General features: G+C 37.6%; 3 protein-coding genes across 5 annotated transcripts in view; 2 read left to right on the top strand and 1 right to left on the bottom strand.

The window, feature by feature from the left end:
* Positions 1-269: 269 nt before the first annotated feature.
* Positions 270-9985, bottom strand: adam17b (ADAM metallopeptidase domain 17b). Of its 2 annotated transcripts, none has more exons than XM_028039871.1 (19): positions 9684-9985; positions 8991-9123; positions 8773-8906; positions 8488-8576; positions 8247-8415; positions 7668-7673; positions 7323-7453; positions 7162-7248; positions 6970-7080; positions 6481-6625; positions 6310-6386; positions 6083-6235; positions 5560-5759; positions 5386-5489; positions 4989-5123; positions 4621-4751; positions 3878-4045; positions 3735-3791; positions 270-2482 (listed from the first exon to the last, which is right to left on the bottom strand). In XM_028039871.1, the coding sequence occupies exons 1-19, from the start codon at positions 9781-9783 to the stop codon at positions 2102-2104; spliced, it is 2511 nt and encodes an 836-aa protein (XP_027895672.1). In that variant the 5' UTR covers positions 9784-9985; the 3' UTR covers positions 270-2101. The 2 variants fall into 2 exon arrangements, with proteins under 2 accessions (XP_027895672.1, XP_027895671.1); XM_028039870.1 differs by having other exon boundaries at positions 6310-6401; positions 9684-9983.
* Positions 9986-10016: 31 nt separating this feature from the next.
* On the top strand, positions 10017-19898 carry taf1b (TATA box binding protein (Tbp)-associated factor, RNA polymerase I, B). Of its 2 annotated transcripts, none has more exons than XM_028039873.1 (15): positions 10017-10131; positions 12588-12686; positions 13420-13507; positions 13711-13808; positions 13886-13978; positions 14635-14743; positions 14848-15007; positions 16269-16368; positions 16882-17029; positions 17106-17280; positions 17363-17400; positions 18022-18109; positions 18194-18264; positions 18796-19024; positions 19105-19898. In XM_028039873.1, exons 3-15 carry the CDS (start codon positions 13441-13443, stop codon positions 19352-19354), a joined length of 1626 nt encoding a protein of 541 aa, XP_027895674.1. In that variant the 5' UTR covers positions 10017-10131; positions 12588-12686; positions 13420-13440; the 3' UTR covers positions 19355-19898. The 2 variants fall into 2 exon arrangements, with proteins under 2 accessions (XP_027895674.1, XP_027895673.1); XM_028039872.1 differs by lacking the exon at positions 10017-10131 and adding an exon at positions 11343-11499.
* Positions 19899-21009: 1111 nt separating this feature from the next.
* Positions 21010-27334, top strand: part of klf11a (Kruppel like factor 11a) — a 16650-nt gene continuing 10325 nt past the window's right edge. Inside the window, exons 1-2 of the mRNA XM_028039875.1 lie at positions 21010-21041; positions 24240-24289. The gene's annotated coding sequence lies outside the window, so the exon portion shown is untranslated. The remainder of the gene's footprint in view (positions 21042-24239; positions 24290-27334) is intronic.

Raw genomic sequence — 27334 nt, 5'->3', positions numbered from 1 at the left:
AAACAAAGGTTTCAGACCAAATACAAATATTTAGATTTATTTCATTATTATTTTTAATCAACGTATTTCTGAAGTTTGTGAAAATACACCTGATAATAGCAATTGTTCTGTTAATTTAATAATAAACAATTTTTGCATATTTACTTCAGTTTATGCTTTTATTTTTCTAATTTTAGATAAACCAAACTCTCCAGCTGAATAAATGTAGATTTTAAAGCTTTTCTTTTAATTTCCAAGCTTTTATTGTGAAATGAAAACATGCAGAAGGATTTCTGAATGGTAATTTTTATTTTTCATGTAAAAGCTGCAGTTTATGAACATTAAAACAACAAAGACACAACATCCCAAAATACTGACAGAGGTGGTTTTAACACTTTAACAGCGATTTAATACAATAAAATAAAAATACACTTTTTTTCACCAAAACTGTAAAGTTTGGTCTAATTCTTTCGTTTTAATTTTGTCTTGTAAAAAAGTCTTTGTGTTTCAAACAAAGCAGTTTACAGGATATTTAAAAATGTCAACAATCTTAACATTTTTTTCTAAAGTTTTGCTGCTTTTTTAATTGTCTTTTTCTCTAAAGTATCATTTGCTTGAGAAAAATACAAACTTTAAAAAACACGAATAAAAAGCACCATCCTGTTAAAGAAAACTTTAACTTTAGTCCCAAAAACTGTTTTAAATCTTGTAAAAATAAATATTTTCTGTAAAATATCTTGCAAAACTTTATAAAAATGCAGAAATTTTTTTTTCTTTCACGTTCATCGTGAAAATATGAATTTTTCAGTAGTTCACGGTTAAATGGATTCTTATTTTGAGGAATATCTGTGGAGGTGAAAGTTTAAAGAAGAAACCTTCACATTTTTGATTTATGAATCCCAGATTTTCTGGTTCAAATTAATTTTGGATCTTGGAAAAAATGTAACAGTTTTTTCGGTTATTTTTTGGGCTTAGTGCTGATAAGCTCTAAGCATTATGGTTATCAGCTGATAGGTGTTATTTCTTTTTGAAATTATTTAGATTCGAGTAGCTCCTTATATCTTTCAGACTTTCAGTTTGTTTAGTCATAAGTTTCAATGTCATTATGTCAACATTGCTTATTTTTGCTAACAGTCTATTCCTGAAGAACATCTTGTTATAATTTAGTATTTAATATATTTAATGAAACACTGAATTGTTGGTTATTTCATTATCTTGAGATGATGAAATAAATCATAGCAGTTTGGTTTGTTATGATCTTTAGGCAGATCTTGTGTGTAAACTCGAATCGCTGCAGTAAACTTCATGTGATGTGATCAGTTTCATTCTCCCATTATCTTAAGATAAAAGGTAGCTTTGTTGTTATAACAGTTTTGACTTATTTTTTTTTTTAACATATTATTTGTTGTAATCACTATTGTTTTACAGAGATCATGAAAGCTGACATCTGTTTGATAACCAGAATCATAGAAACATGAGACAAAATAAGTTTTATTTCTGTAAGAATCAAGTTATTTTCTTCTTTACCTCAATTATTTAGAATGAAATTAAAGAAATTAAAGACTGCTTCCATTTTTTACAAACTGTTTGGGAAGTCAGATTTTTATACTATGGATAACTGAATTCTGACAGGAATCAAAAACACAAATTTAAATTGAACTTTTAGCTCACTTTCACGTCTCCCATACTGAACGGTTTTAAATTTCTCCAGATCCTGGTTTTAAACCCAAACTTGGTCGTCTTTATTGGAACTGATGTCTGGTTGAAATGTTTGCGCTTTAATCGTGAAAATATTGGACCTTGAGGTGGTACAGCAGAGTGGGATGATGTTAGCATTCTGATGAAATGAGGAAAAAATTATATTTTTATATCAAATAATTGAAATTTTCAATGTATCCTTCCAACCACTGAAGTGCAAATTTAAAAGTTGTACCTTTTTAGAAGGGAAAATGAGTGACAAACACAAAGAAATTAACATAAAATTATTTTAAAAAACAGATTAAATTAAACAGGTTATAAATCGACGGCAGCCTTCTGCGTGTTACCTGAGACGGCTGGAGGTGAGTTCAGGATCAGCTTTAAGGAACAGATGAGGGGCAGCAGCGCCCCCTGGCAGCGTCTCTCAGCACTGAGTCTCCTTGCTGTCGATCTGATGTTGCCTCCGAAGTCTGAACAGCTTCGACTTGTCGCTGCGTCTCATCGGGTTTCTCTCCGTCAGGTCCTCAAATGAACGGCGAGTAGCTCCAGGTGGGCGTTCAAATGCCTCCTGCAGCTCCTCCTCGTCCAGGTGGGAGTCCAGGCTGGGGTCCTCCAAGATGGTGGCCATGTGGGGCGCATCCAGAGGCTGGGATGTGTGGCTCGAGGCCGGGGCGGCGCCGAAGACCGGCGGGGTGCTGGCAAGCTGCGGGCTGATCGGTGGGAGCCGCACAGGGGCAGCCGGGAAGTTTAGAGGTTTGAAGATCCGGACAGAAGCAGAATCAAGGCTGCTCAGGAGCTCGGCATTCTGGGAAAGAAAGGGACTGTCAGTGTGGTGATGACTGGACTGGAAGCTGCTGTTAACCTTCATCCCTAAATTTATCTGAAACTGAACAGAAGGAAATCAAAGGACAGTGGTCGGCACCGCTAGCTAAAAGGTTAGCTGTGCAAACCCTAAGTCATAAACATGAGTCCCATTGACATTAAAGCGCTACCAGCACGGTATTAGTAGAAAACAATGCTAAATCGCTAAATTCAACCATGTTGATACTGTTCATGCTAAACATTTCCAACTTGGCAAAAGAACTAAGTGGAAAATTAGCTCCACTATTAGCAGATTAGCAGAAGTGTGCCCACCACTTAAAGCATTACTTTCTAAAGGATGTTATTAACTCCTGCAGTCAAGCCAAAAACCTCCCAATCTGAAGTTTAACATTGAGGAAGCTGCAACACCTTAAGATAAATTTCTTTAGTTGTTTTCTCTGACGTTCCTCTGACTTCTACAGCTGTAAGGCTCTTCAATCAAATCCCAGTGAAACCAGTCCAACCAGTCCATTGAAATGCCTCATTTAGTTTGAGGGTTTACTTTTACCCTGAAGTGATCACCAAGTCTGAAACTGATGAAAAGCTTTAGCTCAGGGTTAGTAAGAGCTCCCTCTGACACTTCATTCTCCATTGTGAGTCTCACTGCAGCTGTTTAATGTCCGGTTTGGGTCTCGTCTCTATTAGCAGCACAGGGGAAGCTGTGGTTGACACTCGGATGACGTCATTTTGTGCATTTACCCTTGAGGCCAGTTCCTCAGAAATCTATTTGCATGTTGTTGATTTTCCTGTTGAGTTGAAGGTGTGTACGCTCTTCCACCACAACTGATGAAAAGGTTAGACCTCAAACTACTTCAGTCTCATCACAGGTTGAAAATGGTGGTTAATATGTTGTTGTTTGTCAGTCAACAAATGCAGTCTGCTGCCTATAAAACTGCTGGGGCTCAAGCTAGATTTGACTTGTACCATTTGGTGGAAGTGGTTCCAAAATGGAGATGTTGGCTGCAAAGAGGATGGCAGAATAGCCAATTACAGGCAACTGCAGCTGGTGGGCTTCTTACCTTCAACTAATGCTGACTGGGTTCTCCTAAGGTAAAGGTTAACCAAACGCCAGTGACTGGAAGGATCTTTATCAGTTTATGTCTTGCCAAAGAACAGTTCCTGTATTGATCTAATAAGCTGCTGCCTACATACTGGTATCTGCTACATCTGCCATGACTGAGGAAGCTAATACTCACGCTGGAGAAGAATAGAGACTTGGTGGTCTCTTCATACTGTCTATCCATCTTCTTGTCCTGAAAGTACAGAGAAGCAGATCAAAGTTACGGCTTTCAGGGAGGAAAAAAAACCCAGAGGAGCGTCTGTGAGGAGTGACACCGACCACACAGTGGACCAGGATGCTGAAAGGAACCCAGAAGAGGAGCGAGAACGCCACCACCGAGCCCACGATGTTATCAGCCAGGAACTTTCTGAATGTGTTGATGTCGAGTTTATCGATGAAGTCCCACAGACGTTCCACCACATCCTGCACCTGCTTCATGCATTTCCCCTGTACAGACAGAAATGGCTCGTTCAGTTTAGGCCTTTATGGTTGATCTGAAGCCTTAAGGGTCCCCAACGCTTCGCTTTGTGTTCATGGGGATTCAGTAGATGCCTTTTCCCTTTTGGGCTTCTGGTTGTTGAGGCTGAGGAACAACCATGGGGTCCATTCAGGTCCAGTTTAATGAGTGGCTGTAACTCCTGGTTCTAACCCAGTGATCATCCTTCCCTTCGTCTCTGAATGACCACTAGAACTAAGTACCACAGAAAACCAGGGCCCTTCTTTATCTTCCTAAAGGAACATTGGTTAGACCAGATACAGACTTTTGAGCCAAACTGAGAGTACCCCCTTCAACTCTATGGTTTTGTTAACTTGCACTACTTATAGCGGTCAACCAGACCATAAGCAAGGGACTCTTCTTCTTCTGGTTGTTTCATGGCGGTTGGCAGGCCGACTATGATGGTCCATTGCCGACACCAAATATACTGGAGTGTGGAAGGGAGACAAGCAAGGGACTCTTCATCTAGATATAAACTAACCAGAGAGGAAGGACATGAGGATCGGGTCATGAGTGTTTAACTCACCGCTCCGTCGCAGAAACCCACGGTGCAAGGTTTGCCTTTCCGCAAATACACAAAATCGCCTTTCACATCAACGAAGGGGCTGCAGACTCCATTGCTCCCACGGCAGCAGACTTTGCAAGACGAGTTTGTTTCTGGGAAGAAACCAGAAGGTTCAGTTAGACCTGAAGGTTCCCAAGGAAAACAGTTTCAGCTTGGAGAAAAACAAGTTAGTGTTTCTTGCTACTGATTAGAGAATCTGATCAGCTGACGAACCCATGACACTCCCCATCAGAACTGCTCAGGAACCCATGACACTCCCCATCAGAACCGCTCAGGAACCCATGATACTCCCCATCAGAACCGCTCAGGAACCCATGCAGCAGCGTTACCGTTGCAGGCGCAGGGCTCCAGCTGTTTGACCACCTGGCAGAAGGGAACACACTCTCCGCCACGGCATTCCCCGTTGTCCAGACACACCGTTTTATCCGGAGCGTTCTCCGGCGGAGGACACTCACTGCTGTTTCCTGTTGGCAAAGAGAACTTTTTGTTTTATATATATAAATATTTTCTTTTTATACATATATATACTGTATATATATTTAAATAGTTAATATTTCAAATTGAAATATAAATACAGTTAAGTATTTTTAAAATAGTTCCAGTTTGGAACTTTAAATTAAATCTGCAGCTTCCTTGTTCTGACTGATGAAAGCAACAAGTGTCCAACAAAACATCTGTATTCCTGTAGAAGAGGAAACCCTCCCAGGCAGAGTCCTGAATGCTGACCTGTGCAGTAGGAGTGGCCCTTACAGGTGGCGTCGATGGGCTCCTGGCAGACCTCTCCTCTCACCTGGAACCTGCAGTTTTTGCAGCAGGCGCTGTTCCTGTCACTGAACACAGAAAGATGGCAGATCAGCCGATCGGAGAAGCGTTTAACCCCCGACCTGGAGCGACTCGGACCTGCACTCTGCTCCGTCCCTCAGCCGGCACTCGTGGGTGCAGCAGCGGTCCGAGTTGAAGTGCAGCAACCCTGGGTCGCATTCCTCGCCTTGCTCCACCCGCGAGTTCCCGCACACGTTGACGTTCCTCTCCTTGAAGCACGTCGCCGCTTTGGAGCGCAGCCGCTTCACGATGGACTGCTTGCTGCAGTTGGAGAACAGCTGAAGGGAAAACGAACCGTCATGAAACCTTTTCTGGTTTACGATGGAAAAACATGGCGACGCACGCTAGCAACTTGTTACATGATAGGATTGATGGATGGTTGTTTCTATCATCCATCAATCCATGGTAGCATTGATCTAGTCTAGCATGCATTGTTGGATGGTTTCTAGCATATGTCTATCTGTCCATTCATCCATGCTGCCATCAATCTATCCTAGTACCCATCCATTAACCTACGCTAGCATCTGTCCATCTATGTACCCTAGAGTCCATCCATTCATGCTAGCATCCATTCCTCTATCTATACTATCTCTGCTAGCACCTTGTTGTTGACGTGGTCTCCGCTCACAGCAATGGGGTACATGACGTACTTCCCTCCCTGGTCCTCCCGCGGGGCGCAGTACGGCACGTTGTCCGGGTCATGCTCCGCTCCGAAGTTATGGCCCAGCTCGTGAGTCGTCACCAGGTCTGCTTCCTGTAGAGATAATCCGTCAGTACGAAGCTACAAAAACTGAAAAGAAACCATCAGAAAGGGCTTCAGGACTTCACCTTGGTCAGGATCGTTTTCCCGTAGTTCTTGGTACTGGTGAGGCCCGTGTTCAGATAGATGGATCCGTGTTTGTTTGCTGTCGAAGCACAAGCTGAACAGCAGGGTTCATAAACACCACAGCGATGCTGACGGTAACCGTGACAACATCTAGAGGAAACTTTGGTGCTTACGTTTGGAGCAGAGCCCTCCGGGAAAGTCTGGTTTGTTGGGCGCCACATAGGCCAAGCCCAGGGTCCCCTCGTCGAAGTCCTGGTAGGTGAAGAGGTGGGCCAGGCAGACGTTGGAGGCATTCTCTGCAATGTCCACACTGAACTGCTGCAGGAGGTCAGACAGGAAACGGTCAACTCCAAAAAGACTCAAATGCTGAAGGCTTAAATCCAGAGAGGAGCAAATGAGCTCAGAGCTGCGACTAAATCGTTATTCTGATCAGGATGCTCTATTTATTTACACCATTAAAAAAGAGCATGGAAAATCCAACTTCCATTCATGCTAGCATCCATCAATCTATGCTAACATTTATAAATGCTAGCATCCATCCATCCATGCTAACATTTATCCACCAGCCATGCTAGCTTCCTAAGCTACAGGCTCCTCTCAACATGGAGGACAAATAGCTTTCTGTTTCTCCCATTCGCCTGCTGATGTTCAGCGTTTCTTACCTCCAGCAGCTTCTTGACGTCCCAGACGTCTTTTCCCGCCACTGGACTGCCCCTCATGTTGAAGTGACTTTCTCCAGGACCGACCTCAGTGGGAGACTTCTGAATGATAATCTGGCAGCAGAAACACAACATCTTCACACTTCAACATCTGATCGTCTTCACTGCAGCTACCAGCGGCGACAGTCTCCTCACCTGCTGGATCTGAACTCCGTAACCGCTGAAGTCTTCGTCCCACGACGTGTTTCTGTAGATGTCGTCGACGCGGTCGATGAGCTCGATCTGGATAGAGAGAGATGGAGAGGTCAGATCACTAGAAGAGGGGAAAAGAAGCAGCGTGGAGGCTGTGAGCTAACCAGGTAGTTGATGGTGGTGCTCTCCTCCTTTCGGCCCATGTATCGGTAGAAGCGATGGTCTGCGACCAGCAGCATTGGACACGTGTTCTTCTTATGGTCGGAGACCTGGCGTTTCCCTCTGAGCACCGACTCTGAGCAGACAAGAAGGACAAACGGTGGATTGTTTCACAAACAAATGTAGTAATAACATAATTTTTACTGTTTTGACAGATTTCTGGAGTCTTTCCAGAGATTCAATTAGTTCTTAAAAAAGGATTCAGTTGAGAAGGGCCAAAAAGATGTTTTGAAAGGACATAAGTTTGAGAGATTTGTTGCTAATTTGAGGCTTTCATTATTTATTTAAACCTTCTTTCCTAGACTGGAATAATTATCCAGCAAAAAACTACAACAATTTTTCTCAAGATATGAAAATACTGACAAAAAATAGAATGTAGACCAAATAGAATGCAGTAAAAATGTGTCACCGGAATGTAAACTAAATTGAAGATTTTTGCTAGACATCAGTCAAAACGAGGGGGAGAAAACAGAGTGGTCCAACAACACAGCCTTGTGGTACTCCTTTACTGATTGGGCTGTCAAAAGGAATGGAGCAATAAAACGGCTCTAAATGCAGCATAAACGTCAAGGAGAACAATTTTACAGACACTTCTTCAGTAAATCATATCAGTAAACTACTGATGCAAAAACGATCATAGTTTTAGCATGGCTTTATGCTAAAACTATGGTTTTACTGTAAAACTGTTGTTGAATTAATGCGAATGGAAGTGATTTTGGAATACATTTACAAATATTTAATTGGAGATTGACCAAAAATGTATCTTTTCATTGGATTTTTAAAAAATCATCATACATCAAAGAGAGAAAATGAAATAATTGAACATCCTAAAACAGAAACTCTGTGTCCGACTTGTTTTGACGTCCTACCACGGCCCTTTGTCTCCATCCTGACGCCCTCCGGTAGAAGGTGAGCGGATTCGGACGCCACGTATCCGCAGACTGAGGGCTGCTGCAGCCGGCTGATGTTCCTGATGTCCTCCGACCGGTAGATCAGGAGGCGGCCATCAGGGGGCGCTGATGTGAACCTCCACAGAGGCTAGAGGGATGAGACATTTTAAAGTGATTTCATGTTTTTTCACTAGGAATTGAGTTTCTTTGCTCTCTTTACCTCGATGTTGTACTCTGCCTCGTCCGTCAGGATGTGAGCTGAGAACTCGTGGTCGTCGATATGAGCCTGAACACGAGAGTTTTCCTCCCCTGGAAGAGAGAAAACACAAATATAAAGCAACTCCCTGCTCGATCAAACATTCATCTAAAGCCTCATTTTCTAAATTCTTTGCCTGGTTTTCAGGGACGTCTGATCCATCAAAGTTTTTCCAAGGACTCTCATAAACCCAGCATTTTTTAAAGGACTGAGGTGAATCTGACTCTGACACCCTGGAGAACACCTTACCAATAACGTGTCCAGTGAAGTAGTTGTGTCTGTTGACCGGGAAGCTTCGTCTCTGTCCATCCTCATCCTCCACGATGGCCTTGAAATCCTCTGTAAAGATCTCATTGTTGGTTCTCAGGTAAAGCCTGAAGTTCCTGAAATCATCAGGTAGAAGGAAAGGGGGAGTTTATATTTTGGACAACCAGCTCAGAGGAATTGGTGAAGATTTTGGGTCCAACCTCTGCAGGGCATTGAAGCTCAGCAGCTTCTCCACATGTGCCTCGGTTTGGACGTCCCGGCGGCGGACGGAGTGGGTCTGCAGGCTGGAGAATGGAAGAACGTCAAAGTCATCCAGGATGGAGCGCAGAGGTTCTGCAGAGGAAGGACACAACAAAATGTTTAAAACCAACTAACGGGTCAGGTCGAGGGAAAACACTGATTAATATCTAATTGACAACAAAAACACACAATAAAAAATGTTGTTTTTTTAAAATAATTTGATAAATTTGACCATTGAGGAGCTAAAACTGTCATTTTCGATTGGTCAGACAACTTTGGCTCAGACCTCTGAGCAAAAACCAAAAGTTTGATGACAATGGGTTAAATTATTATTTATAATTATTTTTTCCACAAATAGAAAAATGAAGTTACATAAAAATTTTAAAATGTCTTTAACTCTTCTTAAGTAGTACTTACGGAGGTACTACATGATATTATGAAAAATGCATCTTTAAATCAGCCTTGAGGGAGAGGTCTTATTAATATCTGGTCTCAAAATAAACTAATTTATTTCTTAGTTTAAGTTTTTCTGGCCCCCAGAGAAGTGGCTCCCAGTGGCCACCATTATAAACTTTTGTAGAATCGCCTCTGTTTCCTTGAATTAACTTCAGTCAGGAGGTTTTCATAGAAACCTCCATGTTTGGAGAACTTACCAAACTCCTGCTGTTCTTTGTCTTCGGGTGGAGACACAGCAGCCTCTGTTATGGACAGAAAAACTGCAAACAGTGTCAAAACAGCGAAGTTCGTTCCCATGTTGGGCAGATTGACTGGTGGATGATCCGCAGCGGGACGGACTGGACGGAGGGAAAGGTCCCGAAAGGTCAGCCGCTAACCTCCGACTTTAAACACATTTTCTCATAGAAACTAAAATATCCGCATGCAGATCGGATGAAGTCATTGTTTGTTACAGAAAGGCGCAGGGAAAACGGCTCCAACTCCGCAGAACCAGGAAGACCGAGAGCCGATCAGGAAAGCTGGCGAGAAGCAAGGAGGCGGGGCGGAAGTAGGCCTGGCGGCTTCAGAATAAAAGCATGAAATCACCAGCAGTAGTGGAATCCACCCTGAACCAACACTTAGGATGATAAAAACAAGAATCTCAAAGTAGGACCCGTTTAAATTGAATCTAATAAGCAACTATAATAACTTTAATATATAAAGTCTAGAATAATTCTTTGCGGAACACCAAAACGTGGCTACAAACAATCAGGAAAAGAAGAAAATCTGATTATTAAAGTCTCTGTTTCAACATATTTGCACTCAGTTGGGCACATTACGCAAAAAAGTTTGACCCATTCAGTTTAGTAGATTTTTTTCATGCCTGAATGGTGGAATAGCTCAGAGTAATGTGAAGAGAGAAAAGAAATCCTCTGAAATGGGTGAAAAAGTGGAAGAGCTTTATAATTATCACAAAGTTTCAGCATTTCAGTAGTATACTTGTTGAATTTATTTCATCTTTATTTTTTGTTCTTTTTTAAATCTATAAAGCTAAACTACTTAAAACAGCTGCATAATGTCATTTTTCCGATTTTTAAGCTAGTTTAATGGAACATCTTGAATATTAAATAAAAAAATTATATTTCTTTTTTATTGTTTTGCAAAAACATCGTGTTTTATCTAACAACATTCAACTAGATACAAAAACAAAGTTTAATTTGGGATTAAATAAGACAAGTCAATAGAAATAAATCATATTTTCTTCATAAGGTACGAAATTGTTTCAGAAATGCTTTTACTTTGAAAGTCCGCGGGGTTTTTTTGTTCGTGCGCACGTGAACTTGACGGTCTGATGAGGCGCTCGCGGTGTGCCTTTGCTCGTGAAACATGAACCCGTTCATGGTGGCTGTGATTTAGCCAAAAATAAATAAATAAAACATTTAAAACTGAAACAAAACAACAATAAACACACATTTTAAACAAAAGGACCTCATGTCGTGACGTTATGTAAGAGAATGTAGCGGAAACATCTGGCTGCTCTATTTATAATCTCTGATCTCACCCAAATCCGCTTTTAGATTGAGGAAGCAAAAAATCTCATAAACTCGAGCAAAGAAAGCATCACAGACATTAACACACACACTGATAACCACACATTAAAATACAAATTTATAAAAGTAGACTTGTGTGTAAAATTTCTGGGAGGATAACTTTGTGAAAACTCCAAGTTTTTCACAAAATTTACACGTCCTAAGCGGACGTTTTTGTGCGTTCGTTCAGTTTGACGGGTTCAGGATCGTAAAAGTTTCAAAAGTTACGAAGGTCCCAAAGTTAATTTGACCAATTGGGTGTTGTAGTTCGCGAATCGGACTGGTGGTGGCAGCAGAGCAGCTTCCGGCCTGAAAGAAAACAAAGAAGAAGAAATCCAAACTACTCTTATGCTCCACATGATAGAGCGACTGCGGACATTAAAAGCTGATCAAATCAATACGTAACCGGTCAATTTGAACTTCCACCATGGAGGAAGAGGATGCGGTAAGCGCTGATCAGTAATTAAATATTTTTTGTGTAAATGTCACTCAGAAAACGGAAGTGTTGGTGTTAGCTAGTTGATTTGCGCCAAACTCCGTTAAGAAAACCTGTTTTTGTTCTATTTTCTTCTGATTAACAAACTGATTTGCATCCTATGCAGATTTTATTTACTGATCCTGAATAAGCAGCATTTTATTTAATAATCGGTGAACATAGATTTTAACTATTCACTTTCAGCAAACTTTAAAAGACATCTGTTCAAATATTATGGTTTGACTACATCATCATAGTGCTTTAAAAATTATTGCCATAAAATTCTGAATTGTTTTCTATTAAGCGTTTTCCAGTGGTTTCCCTTCAACTTTTATTTAGTTATTTTAGACTTTCTTTCGGTATGTTTTTGTTCAATTTGTTCAATTAATGTTAGCTAGTCGATTTGCATCAAACTAAATGAACAAAATCTGATTTTAATCATGTTTTCTGATGAACAAACTCTGACACGTGCTATAAATATATTTTAATTACTGATCCTGATAAGATGGCATCTTTTTTAATACTCGGCGAATATAGCTTTTAACTGCTAATTTTCAGCTATTTGCAAAACTGTAAATATTGATACAGATAGTTTGTTTTGATGAAAAATAAATTAGGTTGGTTCTTTATGTAGCCACTGCTACAAATCGTGGCCATAAAATAAGATTTGTTTTTTTTTTATTATAAGTTTTCCATAGTCTCCCGTCAACATTTTGCTGTTAATTAAAATAGTTTCAGCAGCTTTAAATGTTCTAAAATACATTTTTAATGACAATTTATCCATATATATATATATATATATATATACCAAATTGTTCTTGAAATTTTAACCAGCTGATTTTATTTCAGCAAAATAAAATATTTATTTATAATATTAATTTCTTCTTTTAAAATAATAAATGAACTATTTACAGTTCACATGAGTAAGTAGAAGCTGTTGTGTTTAGTTTGTTGTTTTCTTGCTTGGCTTGTTTTTAATACATAAAAGTCATATTTCACGCTGAGACTCAGCCAGGTGTGTCACCTTTACCTGTCCCTCTGCGTTTCCTCTGGTTCAGGATGAATACAAGGAGCCCTGCAATCAGTGTGCAGCCGTGGACTGGGGCATCTCAGATGAGGGTCGCTTCTACTGCAGGTCCTGCCACAATGTCATCGAGGTGACTCCCAAACAAATCTTTATCTGACAGAGTTTGACTTTAAACAATGATTGGGGCCAATACAGATAGAACAAAAATGGAGTACATTTCAAAAACAAAGGAATAAAACTCAGAAATGTGAAAAAACAAGGACAGCATTGAGTTTCCAAAGTAAAAAATTTAGCATTTTCAAACCCAAAAATTTTACAAAAGTTGAGAATTTTTAACTTTTGAAACTCTGAAATTTTCGAGTTTTGGGGCCGAGAAATTTTCCAGAAAATAAAAAAGAAATTTTTGAGTTTCAAACGTGGAAAAAAAAAAAGACTTTTCTAACTCAACTCCCAAAAGTTTAACATGTTGGGGTTTTTTTTGTTCTTTTCTAGATTCTTTTTAGATTAATCTAAAATTGTTTGTTTTTTTCCTAGCGAATCTTCACTTTCTGAGTTTTTTGTCTAGAAAATTTCTCAGTTTTTATAGCAAATTTTGGACTTTTCAAATTCACTGATTTTGTTGGTTTATTTTTCCTGAAAATTTCTGACATTAATCTAAAAAACATTTTTTGTTTTTTGGCAGAAGATTGCTCTTCATTTTCTTCCACTTTCTTCCAGTCACTCAAATTGAGCTTGTGCACACTGCAGTACCACCAACCGTCCTGCAGGTGTCACTGTTGTGCCTTCAACGTGTCTCCTGTATAATTTGTGATTTTTTTGTTTTCTGTTGGTTTGTTTTTGATGTTTTATTAAAATGTCCTCAGAGAACCAGAGAGGTGGTGGACATGTCGTTCACTTGCAACTCCAACAGAATTTCCCGGATCACCAGACAATCCAGAATCAGGAAGACGGGTCGGTTTTAACCTCCTGTTTCTTTTTCACATATCAAACTTTTGTTATTTAGGAGTTTTAACTTAAACATTTCCCAGAAATTTTAAGTTTGGTGTCAAAACTTAACTTTTAACACCTGAATAATTGAATATCTAAGCGTCTTTTGACACTGTTTTCTGGAATGTTCATATTACCAGATGTTTTAATAATTTGTTGTTCCTCAGAGTGCGGCTACGTCTGGATGCTGTGCGAAGGTTTCCAGTTCATCCTGCAGAACCAGGCCGACGCTCTCCTCAGACTGGGAGTCACTCCTCAGTTTAAGGTCCGCTCCCGTCATTCCCATTGATCCGATATCAGCAGATAAAACCCGTTTTGTTAGTTTGACGTTTTTGGTTTCAGGACGACGTTCTGTGTCAGATGTGGAGACTTTATCTGCAGAAGAGCCAGCAGGGATACACCAAAAACCCAATCAGGAGTTTAAGGTTTAGAAGGGTCAGTTTCCTTTTATTCTTCACTGCTGTAGATTTTTTTAAATTTTTTATTAAATATAATTTATGTTTTCAGATTTCTGTCAGTTTTACCCATTTCATGTAATTGTTTTTCTGACACTTTCTCATCTACATTTTGGTCATTTTTTAAGTTATTATTATTTTAAAGAAAATGTTTTTTTCTTAAAGTTCATTCTATTCTGGAAAGATTTTAATAGATTTTATTTCTGTAATTTTTAGCTCATGTGTTTGAATTGAATTTTCTTTCTGAGGTAATTTCCGATCATTTTAGTTTATTTACTTTTTTTTTTAGTAATGCTTAAAACATCTTTTTTTATTTTTGATTATTTTATTTTTTTATATTCCAAAGGAAAAAAGCACAACTTTTTAAATATGTTTTAATGCTATTATAATTTTGTTTTCACATTGTTCTAAATTCCCTGCTTTTAATATGTGTATTGTGTAAATATTTTTTGCCATTTTAATTTTTCTACAGTTTTAACAAAGTTTCACTAAAGTCTTTTTAGGTTTTTATAAAGTGCCAGGGCTAAAATTAAAATATACACATTTTAATTGTGATATTAATTCTTAAAATATTTTTAGTCTTGGCAAAAATGTTTAAATGAGTCATAATTTAATTCCTCCATGTTTTCCCATCAGGCAACGTTGGATTCGGACACGGACGTGGACAGCGCCGCGGAATCGGTTCTGTCTGGTAATTTCACCGACTCCGGGTCAGTTCTGTACAGCTCCGCTGGCTCTAATGCAGGTACTAAAAAGAAACGTATAAACAATCAATCCATGGCAAGTTTAGAGAAATATTTTAATTTTTTAAACTGTTCCAATTGGTTGAAATGTTCCTTTGAACCTTAGAGAGCTCCAGCGATTGGATGGGATCGGACCGCAGCAGCGCAGGCACCTCATCGTCATGGAAACGGAGCCGCAGCCTGATGACCATGAAGACGACTCTGGCTCTGATCCACCTGGCTCTGGTCTGGAGCCGCGAAGCTCTGACGCTTAGCGACCTGCTCAGGTAGCAAAAACACACCTGGATGGTCATGTTTACACTTTTAAAAATGTTTGAAACATTTAATACGATGGAGCATTAGAGCCATTGTGGATGGGACAAAAAGATGAGTACAGTGCCACCAAAAAACACGGAAAGGGTTTGGAAAGACGAAAATTTGCTAGAAAACTTTTAAAAAATTGGCTTAATCTCAAAAATATTCTAGAAAATGAACATTTTTTGAGTTTCCATAGTTGAGAATTTGTAAAAACAAAAAACTAAATTTTTTAGATTAATCTCAGAAATATTGTAGAACAAACATGGAAACTGTCAGGTTTCAATAGTTAAATTTTTTATTTTTTTAAAAACTCTTTTTGACAAAAAACAAGTATATTTCTGAGTTTGAAAAGTTTAAAAATTACCAGAAAAATCTTGGAAATTTCTCATTTGAAAAGTTGAAGGTTTATTAGAAAACTCCGACATTTTTAGATTAATCTCAGAAATATTGTAGAAACAACTTTTGAAATTTCTGAGTTCCAATAGGCAAAAATTAGCAAAAAACATCTTTTGATTCTCAGACATTTTCTTGAAAAACTTGGATATTTTTGCTAAATAACAATGCATATTTAATGCATTTCATGTTTTCATTTCATGTTTTTTTAAATTTATTCAATAATAAACATAAGTAGTTTATTGAACAACTAAAAGAAATCATGAAATTAAAAATACAATTTGCTATTTAACTATAACAAACATATTTCAAATAAAAAAAAGATCAACTAATTCAACGCCGTGTCGCTACATCTTAATAATTTTCAATTATCTTTTAAGTGCAGAAAGATCGAGATTGTTTTATCTCACTATCAAGATTATTCCATAAACTAACGCCTTTAATTTAAATGCAGATTTCCATTCTCACCGTTCTCGATCTAAATTATTTAGAACATTTCAGTTCCTTTTAAGTTGTATTTGCTTTCTGTCTTCACAAATCTGTATTGAATATTGGTTGGTAAAAGTTTTTTTCTGAGCTTTGTACATACATTTTTAAACATTGAGCTCTAATTTAGCAGATTATAGTTTCATGTTGGGGAATGGAGTTCCTCACGGCTCTGGATTCGGCCCGTTATTTTACTGTTTGTTGAAGTTAAACCAGTCGCTAAAGGCTAGGTACTTCCAGTCAAAACAAAAAACCATTTCTGTTTCCAGTTTTGTTTCTAACCCATTCTTATCCTTAAGCTTTAGCTGCTCCTAAGCATCCATTTGACCCCAGTCTGTGGTTTGACCCCAGGCTGGTAAAAGAAGGTCACGTCCCGTATGTGACTGCGTACGAGGAACTTCCTGAAGAGATGAAGCTGTGTGGTCCGGATGCTCTTCTTTTCCATGTTGAGGTTGGTCATTGAACTACAAGGAACTACTGTAATTTTTCACTATGTTTGGCTCATGTTAGTATTAATATGCTAGCACTGTCTAAATTCTGATTTTAGCATGCTAATGATAGCTTGTTCGGTTAATAATGATGATTTCCGATTTGTTCAAATGCACTGTGGCAAATTACTTACTCGACATTTAGGCTTTTGAACTGGTTTTTCTTGGTTTTAGTCTGTAAGTTTAAGGAATAACTGGGTTTTACATTTAATTTCCCTTTGGGATTAATAAAGTATTTTTTCATTTGAATGTGTCCTGAATTCATAAACAAAATATTTGTGCTCTTGTCTAACCAGTAAGCATCTTAAAAATACTTTGATATTTCAATCTGCAGAGGTACGGCTCGGTTATTTCCAACCCCTGGATATAAATTCTGGCCTTTTGAAAGTTAGAGAACCATTGATCCAAATGTAAAGAATAGGTTTTCTTTGTTTTTGACCAGTTTTATCTGCTAAAGGTGGTTCTTGTTCCTGCAGAGGATCCCGTCTCACCGCTCGGTCCATAAAGAAGCGCAGGTTCTGGTCCAGTACCTGCAGCTTCCTGCTTTTCCTCCCATCGTCCCAGAAGCATTGCTCCACCCGGCGCCGCTCAGCCTGCGCTACCTGACCGACGCTAACCTGCCCGGTAACCTGTTCGACCCAGTCAGTCCCACAGACTGGTACCGGGACCGCTAACGACCCCCATCTGTTCTGGTCCTCAGACGAGCTGCACAGGTGGGTCTGCGTCCTGATGGACCGCGCAGGTATGGCGGATCAGGAGCGCCACACGTTGGACGGCGGGTCGCGTCCCGTCCTGCCGCGGTACGACCTGCAGGCCGCCGCGCTCATCATCGTCACCATGAAGGTGATGTTTGGCCTGGACGATCACACCGAGTGGTAACCTGACACACCTGAGCTGTTGCCATGGAGACCTCGCAGTCTCTGCTGCACCTTTGTGACTTTCGTTTCTGTGTTTCAGGGATTTATCGAACAAGACTGGTTCCCATGACGACACAGGTTGGTCCTTCATGTTTCTGTTTTGTCTTAAAGGTTTTATTTATCTACCAGTTAATCTGTCCATACGTCTATCTATTTACCTATTCATTCATTCATTCATTCATTCATCCATACATCCAACTCATCGTCCGACCCTCCCATTGGCTGTCTGTCCCATTGGCCGTCCGTCTGTCCCTTTGTTATCCCATTCCCGTCATCTCATTGTTCATCCATTCATCAAACTTTCTGTTCCTCTGTCTTCCTGTCCTTTCATCCATTCATCTGTCCGTCCACCCATCTGATTCATTCATCTAATTGTCCTGACATCAATAGATCAGATTATAGTCCGTCCAGTCCGTTGTCTGTCTGCCTGTCCATTCATCTTCTGTTGATCTATTTATTTCTCCATTCATCATTTTGTCTTATTGTCCGTCCATCTATCTTCCTGCCTTCTCTCCTCTTTGGTCTTTTTTTTCTGTCTCTGGTAAATACTGGAAAATAGAAGAAAATGCATAATTTCCACCTGAACAACAAGATGCTAATATATTGTGCATCCCCAATGCATTGGGTTGAGTCATAGTGGTGTGATAATTAAAAGGTAAGCTGTTTTTTGTGGTGTTCTGTGTGATTGCTGGTTCACAGGAGACCTGTTCAGCTTCAGGAAGTGGTACAAACTGGTTCAGACTGCTTTGCTGGACGCCCAGCAGAGGAGGAACCAGGACATCGCCAGGTGAGACATCAGGGCCTCCAACCTGAAGGTGTTTATATGACTTCATTTGCTGAACAGCCAAACATTTTTGTCTTTTTTCTACAGGAAACAGTGGAAAGGAAAGAAACTGTTCTTCACGGACAAGCGGGACAGACTTTTTATGACAAAGAGGAGAAGTAAGAAAATGAATGAGCATGAAAACAGTCAGGGTCTCTTCACACAGGGTGGGAATATAGGTTGATTGATCGGTCATGCAGAAAACCTCTGACCGGTGTCAGAGCTTGGTACGCAGGAAGTCCCACTCATTTCTGGTGAGGGTTGGACAGTCCAAGGTTACCGTTTGTCACCAAATCTCCTCAAAACCTGGACTGTCCGTTCTTCCTCTCATCCGTCCATTGATCCCATCGTCCTTCTGTTCACTCAATTGTCTGTCCTTTCACTCCATCTGTTCATCCTCTCGTTCATCCGTTCATACTCTCATCTGTCCATTCATCCCATTGTCTGTCAAAGTCCAGACCTACAACTTGCTGAAATAACTTTTGAGAGAGCGGTGCAGAAAAGACTGCCAACAAACCTGAGCCATCTCAGTTATGGCTTCATTACTATGAGCAGGAGACAAACCCGATTGAAGTCGGCTGAGTTTTGGGGACCCATCTGTCTGCAGGGATTTATTGGGATTTGAGAAACATACGCTGTCGTTTCTTCAGGAATCTCAGAGAACGTGCAGATGTGTTTGAAGAGGCTGTCCTCTTGTCCGGCGGCCGTCCATTACGGAGGTCCTTCCAGCTTCCAGTTCTGCTGGGGCGACGAGGACGGATCAGACGGGCCCAGCCTGCTCCACACCAAGTTGGATAGAGTCGTCTCCCTGAGTAACGGATTCATGACTCCCTTGAACCTCAACTACTGGCATCCGCCGCTGCGACCCTGCAACCCCCGGTGAGTCTCTGAACGCTCAGCCAGCGTCTCATTAACAAGGCGTCCCATTATGAACCCAGACGTCTTCGTCTGCTCTGCAGGACGTGCACCAGTCATTACCCCAGCATGGAGCCCGCGCTGCCGCGCTCCTTCGTCTGGCTGCTGCAGCTCTTCTCCTTCATGCTGGACGTGGAGGCCTGGTATCTGTTCGACGAGGTGCTGGAGGTGGAGAGGCGCGTCTTTGGCATCAGAACGCTGGAGATCGGACAACAACTCGAGACCAGGAAGTGGCTCAGGACAGAGAAAACAAGCACAACTCAAACTGGAGATCATCAACCTGACATATTCTAGCAGAACTGATGAAGAAAAGTGGAAAATGTTGAGAAATTTCATTTATCTGTTTATTTTCTTATCAGTATTTATATGTTACCGAGAATACTTGAATTATTTAACATTTAACAGAGCCCTGCTGACTGTAATAGTAGTTTTACTTATTTGTTTCGTTTGCTTTGTCTGGAAACAAAGAAACAGCGGAGAGCTGTAGTGGCAGAAGAATGGCCAGCAGGTGGAGACAAACTGCAGCAAAACGATCATTTCTCATTCTGGAAATCAGTTTTTCCGTTTCTCCTCTGCGGCCAGAATCAAATCAACAACTTGCTTTGGTAGTTTACTTCCTCTGGACATAAATATGTGGCTTTTGTCTGTTTCTGCTGGTAAAGACAGAAAGGTTCTGAAGCGGCACACTCGTTCGTGTCAGCGGCATGTTCTGCTGTTGCCATGGAGATATGAAAACAAGCAGCCTATTGGCCAATCGATTGGTGCTGCGTTCACTTACTGTAGGTTGAGACTTACAGTCACTCTCGTTATGTTAAAATAAACCAGATTTAAGTCTAAATCAGAAGTTTTCTTGGATTGTAGCTCGTTTTTAATCATCCATCTTTTTCAGAGGAATATTTTTGGTTAAGTCTAATAAATTTAACATAAAAATGTGATTTAAAAAAAAAGCAACAGGCAACTTAAAACCAGAAACCCAAAACAAACCCTTTATTTTCTTAAATGTATGTTTCCTTATAGCAAAAGGAAACTTACTTTTGCTATAATGAAATGAAACTGTTCTGTTTCATTTCATTCAATTCAATTTTAAATATTTATTTAGAGCTAATTTTGGATTCTGGTGATACATAATAGTTTTAATTTGTTAAAACATGTTTCTGATCAATATATAAAGAACTACATAGGTACCAAATTAAATTGAATTTAAATATAGGTCGTTAATAACTAGCTTCAATTATTAAATTGGAGCTTTTTATTTTTTTGCCTGATGCTGTACATTTTAAGAAACAGTTTTACAAATAGAAAATATGATTTTTAAATCCAGTACAGTGACTGTAATGAGAGCTTTGAGCTAAAACTTTTTTTTTTTTTTTTAGATTTTTAAAGGCCATATTGATGCAGAGAGTAAAAAGCTATTTCTCATGTTAGAAATAGAACAATTTGAAAGAAACACTCTCAGGGTTTCTTTTACACTATTTTCACCTAAATATAGAAAAACTTTGTTGCATGATAATGAAGTTGACAGAAAATATTTAACTGAACTAAAACTTTAGTCAGTTTATTATTCAAACCTGTTAAGTTTTCTGTCCAAGAAATCCTTGGTTTCGGTTTGGCTGAAGTGAACTCTAGATCGGTTTGAATGCACATGTGAACGCCAAGCAGACCGGACTGCAGAGCAGGGCATTCTGGGTAAATGCAACCAAAACAAATCCACTAGCCTAGAGCTAGCCTAAAAAATGGCTAATGATTTAAAAAAATACTCCAACTGTTAATCAAACTCCACTGTTTTTATTTCCATTTTGTGAAGAAGGAAGTTGCTCTCAGTGTCTTCAGAGGTTTTTGTGTCATTTCCTCCAGTGGTTCCTGGTGCAGCGCCCCCACAGGCCAGGAGGGGAACAGGTTGCTCAAAGGGTTTGGTTGGTTTTAACCGCAGCAACCGTTGCAGTTTTGGTCCAGAATCGAACCGAGTCGACCGGACTATCAGGTGGGAAAACACCCCAAGTTGCAAAAGTGATAAGAGTTTTATAGTAACTAGTTACATTTACTCAGTTACTTTTGAGTGGCCCTTTCGAAAAAAAAATACTTTTAGGTGTATTTTTACACCTAAAAGTATTTTTACACCTAAAAAAACACGCTGTGCTTTTTACTTTTACTTGAGTAATTTTATTATGAAGTATTTCTACTCTTAATTGAGTAAAATTTCTGGATTTTTTACCCACTGAATGAAAAACAAACAAGTTTAAACCAAAAATCCACCAGACAGACTCACACCTGCAGTTTCTGTTAAAGTTTCATAAGCTTTTTTTTATTGAAAGAAACTGATTTGGAAAAATATTTTTGCCTGATTTTGTTATTCCTATCAATTATTATGATTTTGGTTCTTAAAATACCAAAATTCCCACTTCACTTTATATTTGATCCATCTGATTATGTGATATTAATTGATTAATAATTTGATCAATTACTCAGTACTTGAGTTGATTTTTTTATCAAATACTTTCTTAATCTTAAGTATTTTCTTGGGCAGCTACTTTTACTTGAGTAAAAATATGTTGAAGTAATTCTACTCCTACTTGAGTATCAGTTTTGGACTCTTCCTGCTAAAAAAGACTTCAGCTTTGCGGAGCAGAAACTGAAAAGGTTTTCCTCACATTTTTCCATGCCTGGGGCGTGCACAAACTTGTTTTAAGAAATAAAAACCAGGTCCCGATTTCCTGATTTAGCATAAAGTTCCTCCTCTTGCTGTCAGGCGGCTGATATAAACCATCTGGAAGACGTCCAGGTTTCCCATGCAGAGTTCCTGGAAAGCAAACTGGGCTTTCTGTTCCGAGGATTCATGAGCGACTGCTGGCTCCGAGTCGCTTCAGACTCAGACACGAAGAGGAGGACGGTTTCTGCTGCTCCGACGACGGAGCTGCAGAAATAACTCAGCATTTAAACACAAATTAATCACTTTAAGGAGTCAATTAGCACCATTAGTTCACATTTTTCTCAAACCGAATCTGTTTTTCTGCTTTCTGAAAACATATTTTAATGTTTCTAGAAATGAAACAGCAGCTTAAACATAAAAAATAACATGTTAGAAAACAAAATAACTATTTTCAATGTATTCAATTTAAAAGAATTATAATTATTGATTTTTAGAATAAATTACACTAAAATTAGCAGCTTATTGAACCCAAGATAAAGTTCTAAAGATTTGTCAAAATTTCCATAATGAAAATGGTCCAAACTGATTAATTTATTGGTAATTAATTAATAAACCACAAAAATCAGGGTGGAAAAGAAGTATTTTAGCTGAAAATACTGTTCTTATGTTGAAATGTAAAGCAATTTTATTGAATTTAATAAAAAGTAAAAATCTTTTTTACCTTCATAAAACAACAAAAAATAAAAAAAAAATTTTAGGCTAAAGAAGTAAAACTGTAACGTTTTAAAAATGTGACTCATTTCCGTCAAATTGCCACAATTCATGAATGTAGAAGAATTTGCTTCTAATACAAAATATTTATTTATCTTAAATTATTTTTAAGATATGTGAATATCTAGCAACAATTATTAAAATTAATAACAGTTAATAGTAATAACAGAATCAACTGTTATTAGAAATTGCACTTTCTTTTCCGTTTAGGATTTTTTCCTTATTTATTGGATTTTTATTTTTTTCCTGTTTAAATTTATAAATATTAGTGTTTTTAAATGGTGTTTTCATTCGATTAATTTCTTGTCAGAAGATTTTTTTTTAACCTTCAAAAATCCTTAACGATAAACATTTTTTAACGTTTTTAATTTCAGCTGCTGGTTTTGTAAAAACTCACTGACAGAAAATTAGAACCAGTTCATTTCTTTTTAATTTTGTTAAATGAAACCAAAATCTTGAAGTAAACTTACAAAATAAATTGTGAAACAAAACTTTCAAACTCAACGATGGAGGAAAAGTTCAGGAATAAACCTGGAAACTAAATTCAAGAACAAATAGAAATTAAATTCAGACACAAAACTAAATTCAAATTAAACTCCAGATTATTATAACATTAATCACAGAAAATGTTTTAATGGAGAACTGAGCCTGAAATTAAAATATGCAATGAAAATAAACTAAAAAGCTACAGATTAAATTCTGAAACTAAAAATGTATCTCGTAATACAAAAGTTTGAAACGAACTGAAACTAAAATAAATCGTTAAACATAAATTTGTATCTAAGATTAAACTGAACTCAGAACCAAACTCTAAAATTAACAAAACATTTCCAGCATTTTATCTGAAATTTATGGCAATTTATTTACCTCAGTAAATTAATTACTTAATAAAGTATAAAATTTAACAACTGAAGGAAAAGTCAAATCTAAATATTAGAATTCAAATCAAGAATTTTCATCTAACTCAACTAAAACACCTGAAAGATGAACACTTAGAATAAAGACCTAGGTTAAAACAAAAACTATTATTTAAACATCATATTCTGGAAATAATTTCAGATGCTGAACTTTAAATTTAACTTTTAGTCTCCGAAGTTCCTCCCAGAGTAAATTTGATCAGAAAAGCCAAAATTGTAGAGTCAAAAGTACCAAAAAACCTGAAATTAAGCAAATAAAATATTTAATTTTTCAGTAGGAAAGGAATGTTATTCATCATAGAACCAAAACTTAAAAAGGATTTTTCACGTTTACAAATTGTTTTATGCTTTTATAAGAACAGGATTCGGGTCACTTTACTTCAAAATGTTTGCTATATTTACCTGAATTTATTAATTGAATAAAAGCTGATTTGGTGAAGCAAAGTTGGCTTTCCAGAAAGAGTTTGCAAAAATGTTTCCACTTATTGTTAAAGTCTGGTTGTAAAATAGGTAACATTTTCCATTGTAAACAAATAATTTTACCCTGATTAAAAATAACCTGTTTATTAAAGTTTTCTTAATAAACAAGTCTGTATCCATCTTGAATTGCATTTGGGGGCCAAAAGAATCGGGCCTAAGGCCACAAAATGGCCCCTGGCTCTTTGGACATCCCTCGCTTATATTAGCAGATCAAAGTTTATGTGTTTGAGATGCTGACATAAAATGTTTATATAAAATCCATATTAATACATCTAAAAGGGTTCTTTTGTTAAAACTTATGTATTCATTTTGATTTAGGCAAGTTTTTCTGCTACTGACTTTTATTTGCTGTTTCTCCTGACAGTTGGTGGTTACCGTAGCAACCGGAAACTCCTGTTGCCGTCTGTAACTGTGGTAAGTATCATATTATATTCCAACACACATTTTAGACAAATCAAGTTGTATAAAATAGTTTCATGTGTAACTTTAATCATGTTTCGTATATGTTTTTACGTGTTATAATTAGTGTTGTGCGTTTCAGCTACTTTATTTGATTTTATAACTGGATGCTGTTCTGTCAGCTGTTCATTGGGAACCATTATGGTTTATTTATTTTATATGTTTGGGGAAAAGCTGCTGGACCATTGCTAATAACCAATTTGGTTTTCTTGTTAGCAGATTCCACAAGTAGCCAAATGTTTTATTTTTTAAAGATTTATATTCTAATACACTACTTAAAAGTACTTAAATATGTATATATATCTACACAAAAGAACTTTCTTGCAGCATTTTGAGTTCTGAGCAGGAAGTCATGGTTGTTTTGAAGGATTCTGATTGGCTGACAGGTTTTAGCTTTGCGCGACACTGCCCCCTATGGGTTTGGCATGTTTAAAACAACATTTAGTGGCGTATTTGTGCCACAATTTTGTTGTGCCACAACTATTTGATCTCATATATTCTGTCTAGTCTTTTGTTTTTTTTTCTCACAGGACTTTATTGTCAGTCAAGAGTTGGAGTTGAGCGTAAACATCTTAATTCTGTGGCTCAATGCTAACCGCTAACTAGCTGGTAAAATAGCCTTGCTAGTTAGCGCTTCTGCATCTATCATGAACTTCTGTTTGTGGAAACATGTCAATGTCAAAAAAAAAATTTTAAAAAGGTTTTGTGCTTGGATGAGGCGGTTATTTTGGGCATATCAGAATTATATTTTTCAAAACTGCAATGGAAACACTTTTCATATCACACGACTCACGTGACTAACCACCAGATGTTGCCACTGGTGGAAATGACAAAGAAGTTGACAGGAAGTAGTAAGACTACTGCCAGTCTGACTTCATGAACAAATTTAGTCACGTGATTGTAATTCTGTTTCTCATTTAATGGAAACACTGCAACTGTGAAATTGTGTTTTTCAAACATTAGCAGAATATTGACAAAGTTTTGCACACATTTGTCGTTGAAATGCTGCTACTGTCAATCTCAGAAGGAGTACCATAAATTTCCATTCTTACACATGTATGAATATACAATCTTCTTTTGAACAATTCGGTCGCGATACAGGTCTTAAAGTTAATTCTTGGTCTTAAAAAGTATTAAATTTGAGTTGGTGAACCTGGAGGAGTCAACTACTGGACCGAGACAAACAGAGAAGGGTGACATATTTTTAATTATTCAGTAGCTATTCCCAGAAAGAATAAAACAAGTTTAACTTTGTTAACTAAAGAAAATATAAATGTTTTGAAGAGATTTTCTGATTCTTCTGCAAAATCACCAACTCTGCATTGAACATTAACACAAAGCCTTTATTTGTGTAGTTGTGTATATAAAACAATTTAAAGAGTTTAAAAACAGAGTTTTATGAGACGCGTTTTTAAATCAACGTCCAACTGGAGCAACATGAAACATCTTCAGGTTGGACGCAGTCAGTGTGCCAGCAGCTCCTTCACTTCCAGTTCTTGGAAATTTCGAAGGAGGATCGACCTTTGACCCTGAAGATATGTAAAGTGGTGTTGTGATGTTCAGCCAAAGCCTGAGGGAGGGGAAACAGATCTGTGCACTTTAAATCGTGGAGCAGAGCTTCATCTGCTCCATGATTTCACTGCGTCAGACTGATTAACGGCCCAACTTCGTTTCTGTAACAAAAACCTTACAAGACTTTTGAACAAAGGGTTTGTTTCAACATGTTTTTGAGGAAAAAGCCTTTTTTTATGATGTTTCTGTGAGAAAAATCTTAAAATATTTACCAACAGTGTTTGTTTCATGATGTTTGTTAAATTTTTTGACTAGCGTTTGTTTAACAATGTCTTTCTTTACAAAGGATCTGTTTCTGTGATAAAATCTTCAAAAATTCTTTAATAAAAGTGATAATTTCATTGTTTCTGGAACAAAAATCTTTGAAGACTTTCAAACAAAGTATTTGTTTCATAATATTTTTGACAACAATTTTTTTACATTTTTGATTAAATGTAAAAAAATTGTTTGCTTAACTATGTTTCTTTGACAAAAATCTAAAGTCTTTCGACGATATTTCTGCAAAGGAAATCTTAAAACAGTTTTTAACGAGGTGTCCGTTTCACAATGTTGCTAAGTGAAAAATCTTCAGAGACTTTTATGAAGCAATTGTTTCAAATCTGACAAAAATTTAGGAGATTTTTGAGCGAAGCTGTCTATTTCAAAATGTTTTCTAAAACAGAAATCTTTGTTCATTTAACAATGTTTTTGTGATGAAATTCTTCAAAGACTTTTTAGTCAAGCGTCTATTTCATGATAAGACACATTTACCAAGATTTTTGGAAAATTTAACAATGTCTCTGGCAAAAAATCTTGTCTTTTGAACGAAGCGTTTGTTTCACGATACTTCTTTCAAATTTTTTTTTTGATTTTTAACAGCGTTAAACATTTTTCCATTTTATCTCAGTACAGTGGCAGTATCAATAATTCATTCTGTCAGATTTAATAAAACTATGGTATTCTGTTTTTTATTTGTTTTTTTTATTTTAATTTATTTACTCTTTGTTTTTTCTGGGTTGTTTGAAATCTAACACAGCTCTGGAAGAATTTTTTTTAAAAGATTTTTTTTTTAACTTAATGTCATATTTTCTCAAAATTATGTATTTTTAAGTAAATAAATAAAATTGACTAATTTCTCACCCATTCTAAAATAATTAAATGTTTCTAACAGAAATTACTTTCAAAACGTCTTCTCTCTCAGCGGAAATTTGTCAAAAATGACGTTTTTTTCTTCAGCAAAAACATCCAAAGTTGGACTTTTTTATCTTTACTTTGATATTCAGAGATTTTTACTCATTTTATTCCTAAATATACAATTTATTTTTAACATAACCTTTCAAAAAGTGCATTAACTTTCTAAAAAGGTCCTCAGATCTTTTTCTGTTATTTTTCCATGTCTGTTTTTAATAATGACCTCAGAGTTCCTCCCAGTTCACTTGTTTTCACACT

Source organism: Xiphophorus couchianus, chromosome 15 (genome assembly GCF_001444195.1).
Source record: "Xiphophorus couchianus chromosome 15, X_couchianus-1.0, whole genome shotgun sequence".
NCBI lineage: Eukaryota > Metazoa > Chordata > Actinopteri > Cyprinodontiformes > Poeciliidae > Xiphophorus > Xiphophorus couchianus.
The sequence above is the reverse complement of the archived record's forward strand: the minus strand, read 5'-3'. Positions and strand labels throughout refer to the sequence as shown.

Bases quoted from the DNA above. Each gene is read 5' to 3' on its own strand.
- adam17b (XM_028039870.1), bottom strand. From the start codon at position 9,783: ATGGGAACGAACTTCGCTGTTTTGACACTGTTTGCAGTTTTTCTGTCC. The intron at 8,907-8,990 runs GTTGGACCCAAA...TGATGATTTCAG, and splicing joins AGCTTCAATGCCCTGCAGAG to GAACTTCAGGCTTTACCTGA. The intron at 5,490-5,559 runs GTCCGAGTCGCT...TTCTGTGTTCAG, and splicing joins AGGGACGGAGCAGAGTGCAG to TGACAGGAACAGCGCCTGCT.
- taf1b (XM_028039872.1), top strand. The intron at 16,369-16,881 runs GTTGGTCATTGA...TTGTTCCTGCAG, and splicing joins CTCTTCTTTTCCATGTTGAG to AGGATCCCGTCTCACCGCTC. The intron at 17,030-17,105 runs GTAACCTGTTCG...TCTGGTCCTCAG, and splicing joins GACCGACGCTAACCTGCCCG to ACGAGCTGCACAGGTGGGTC.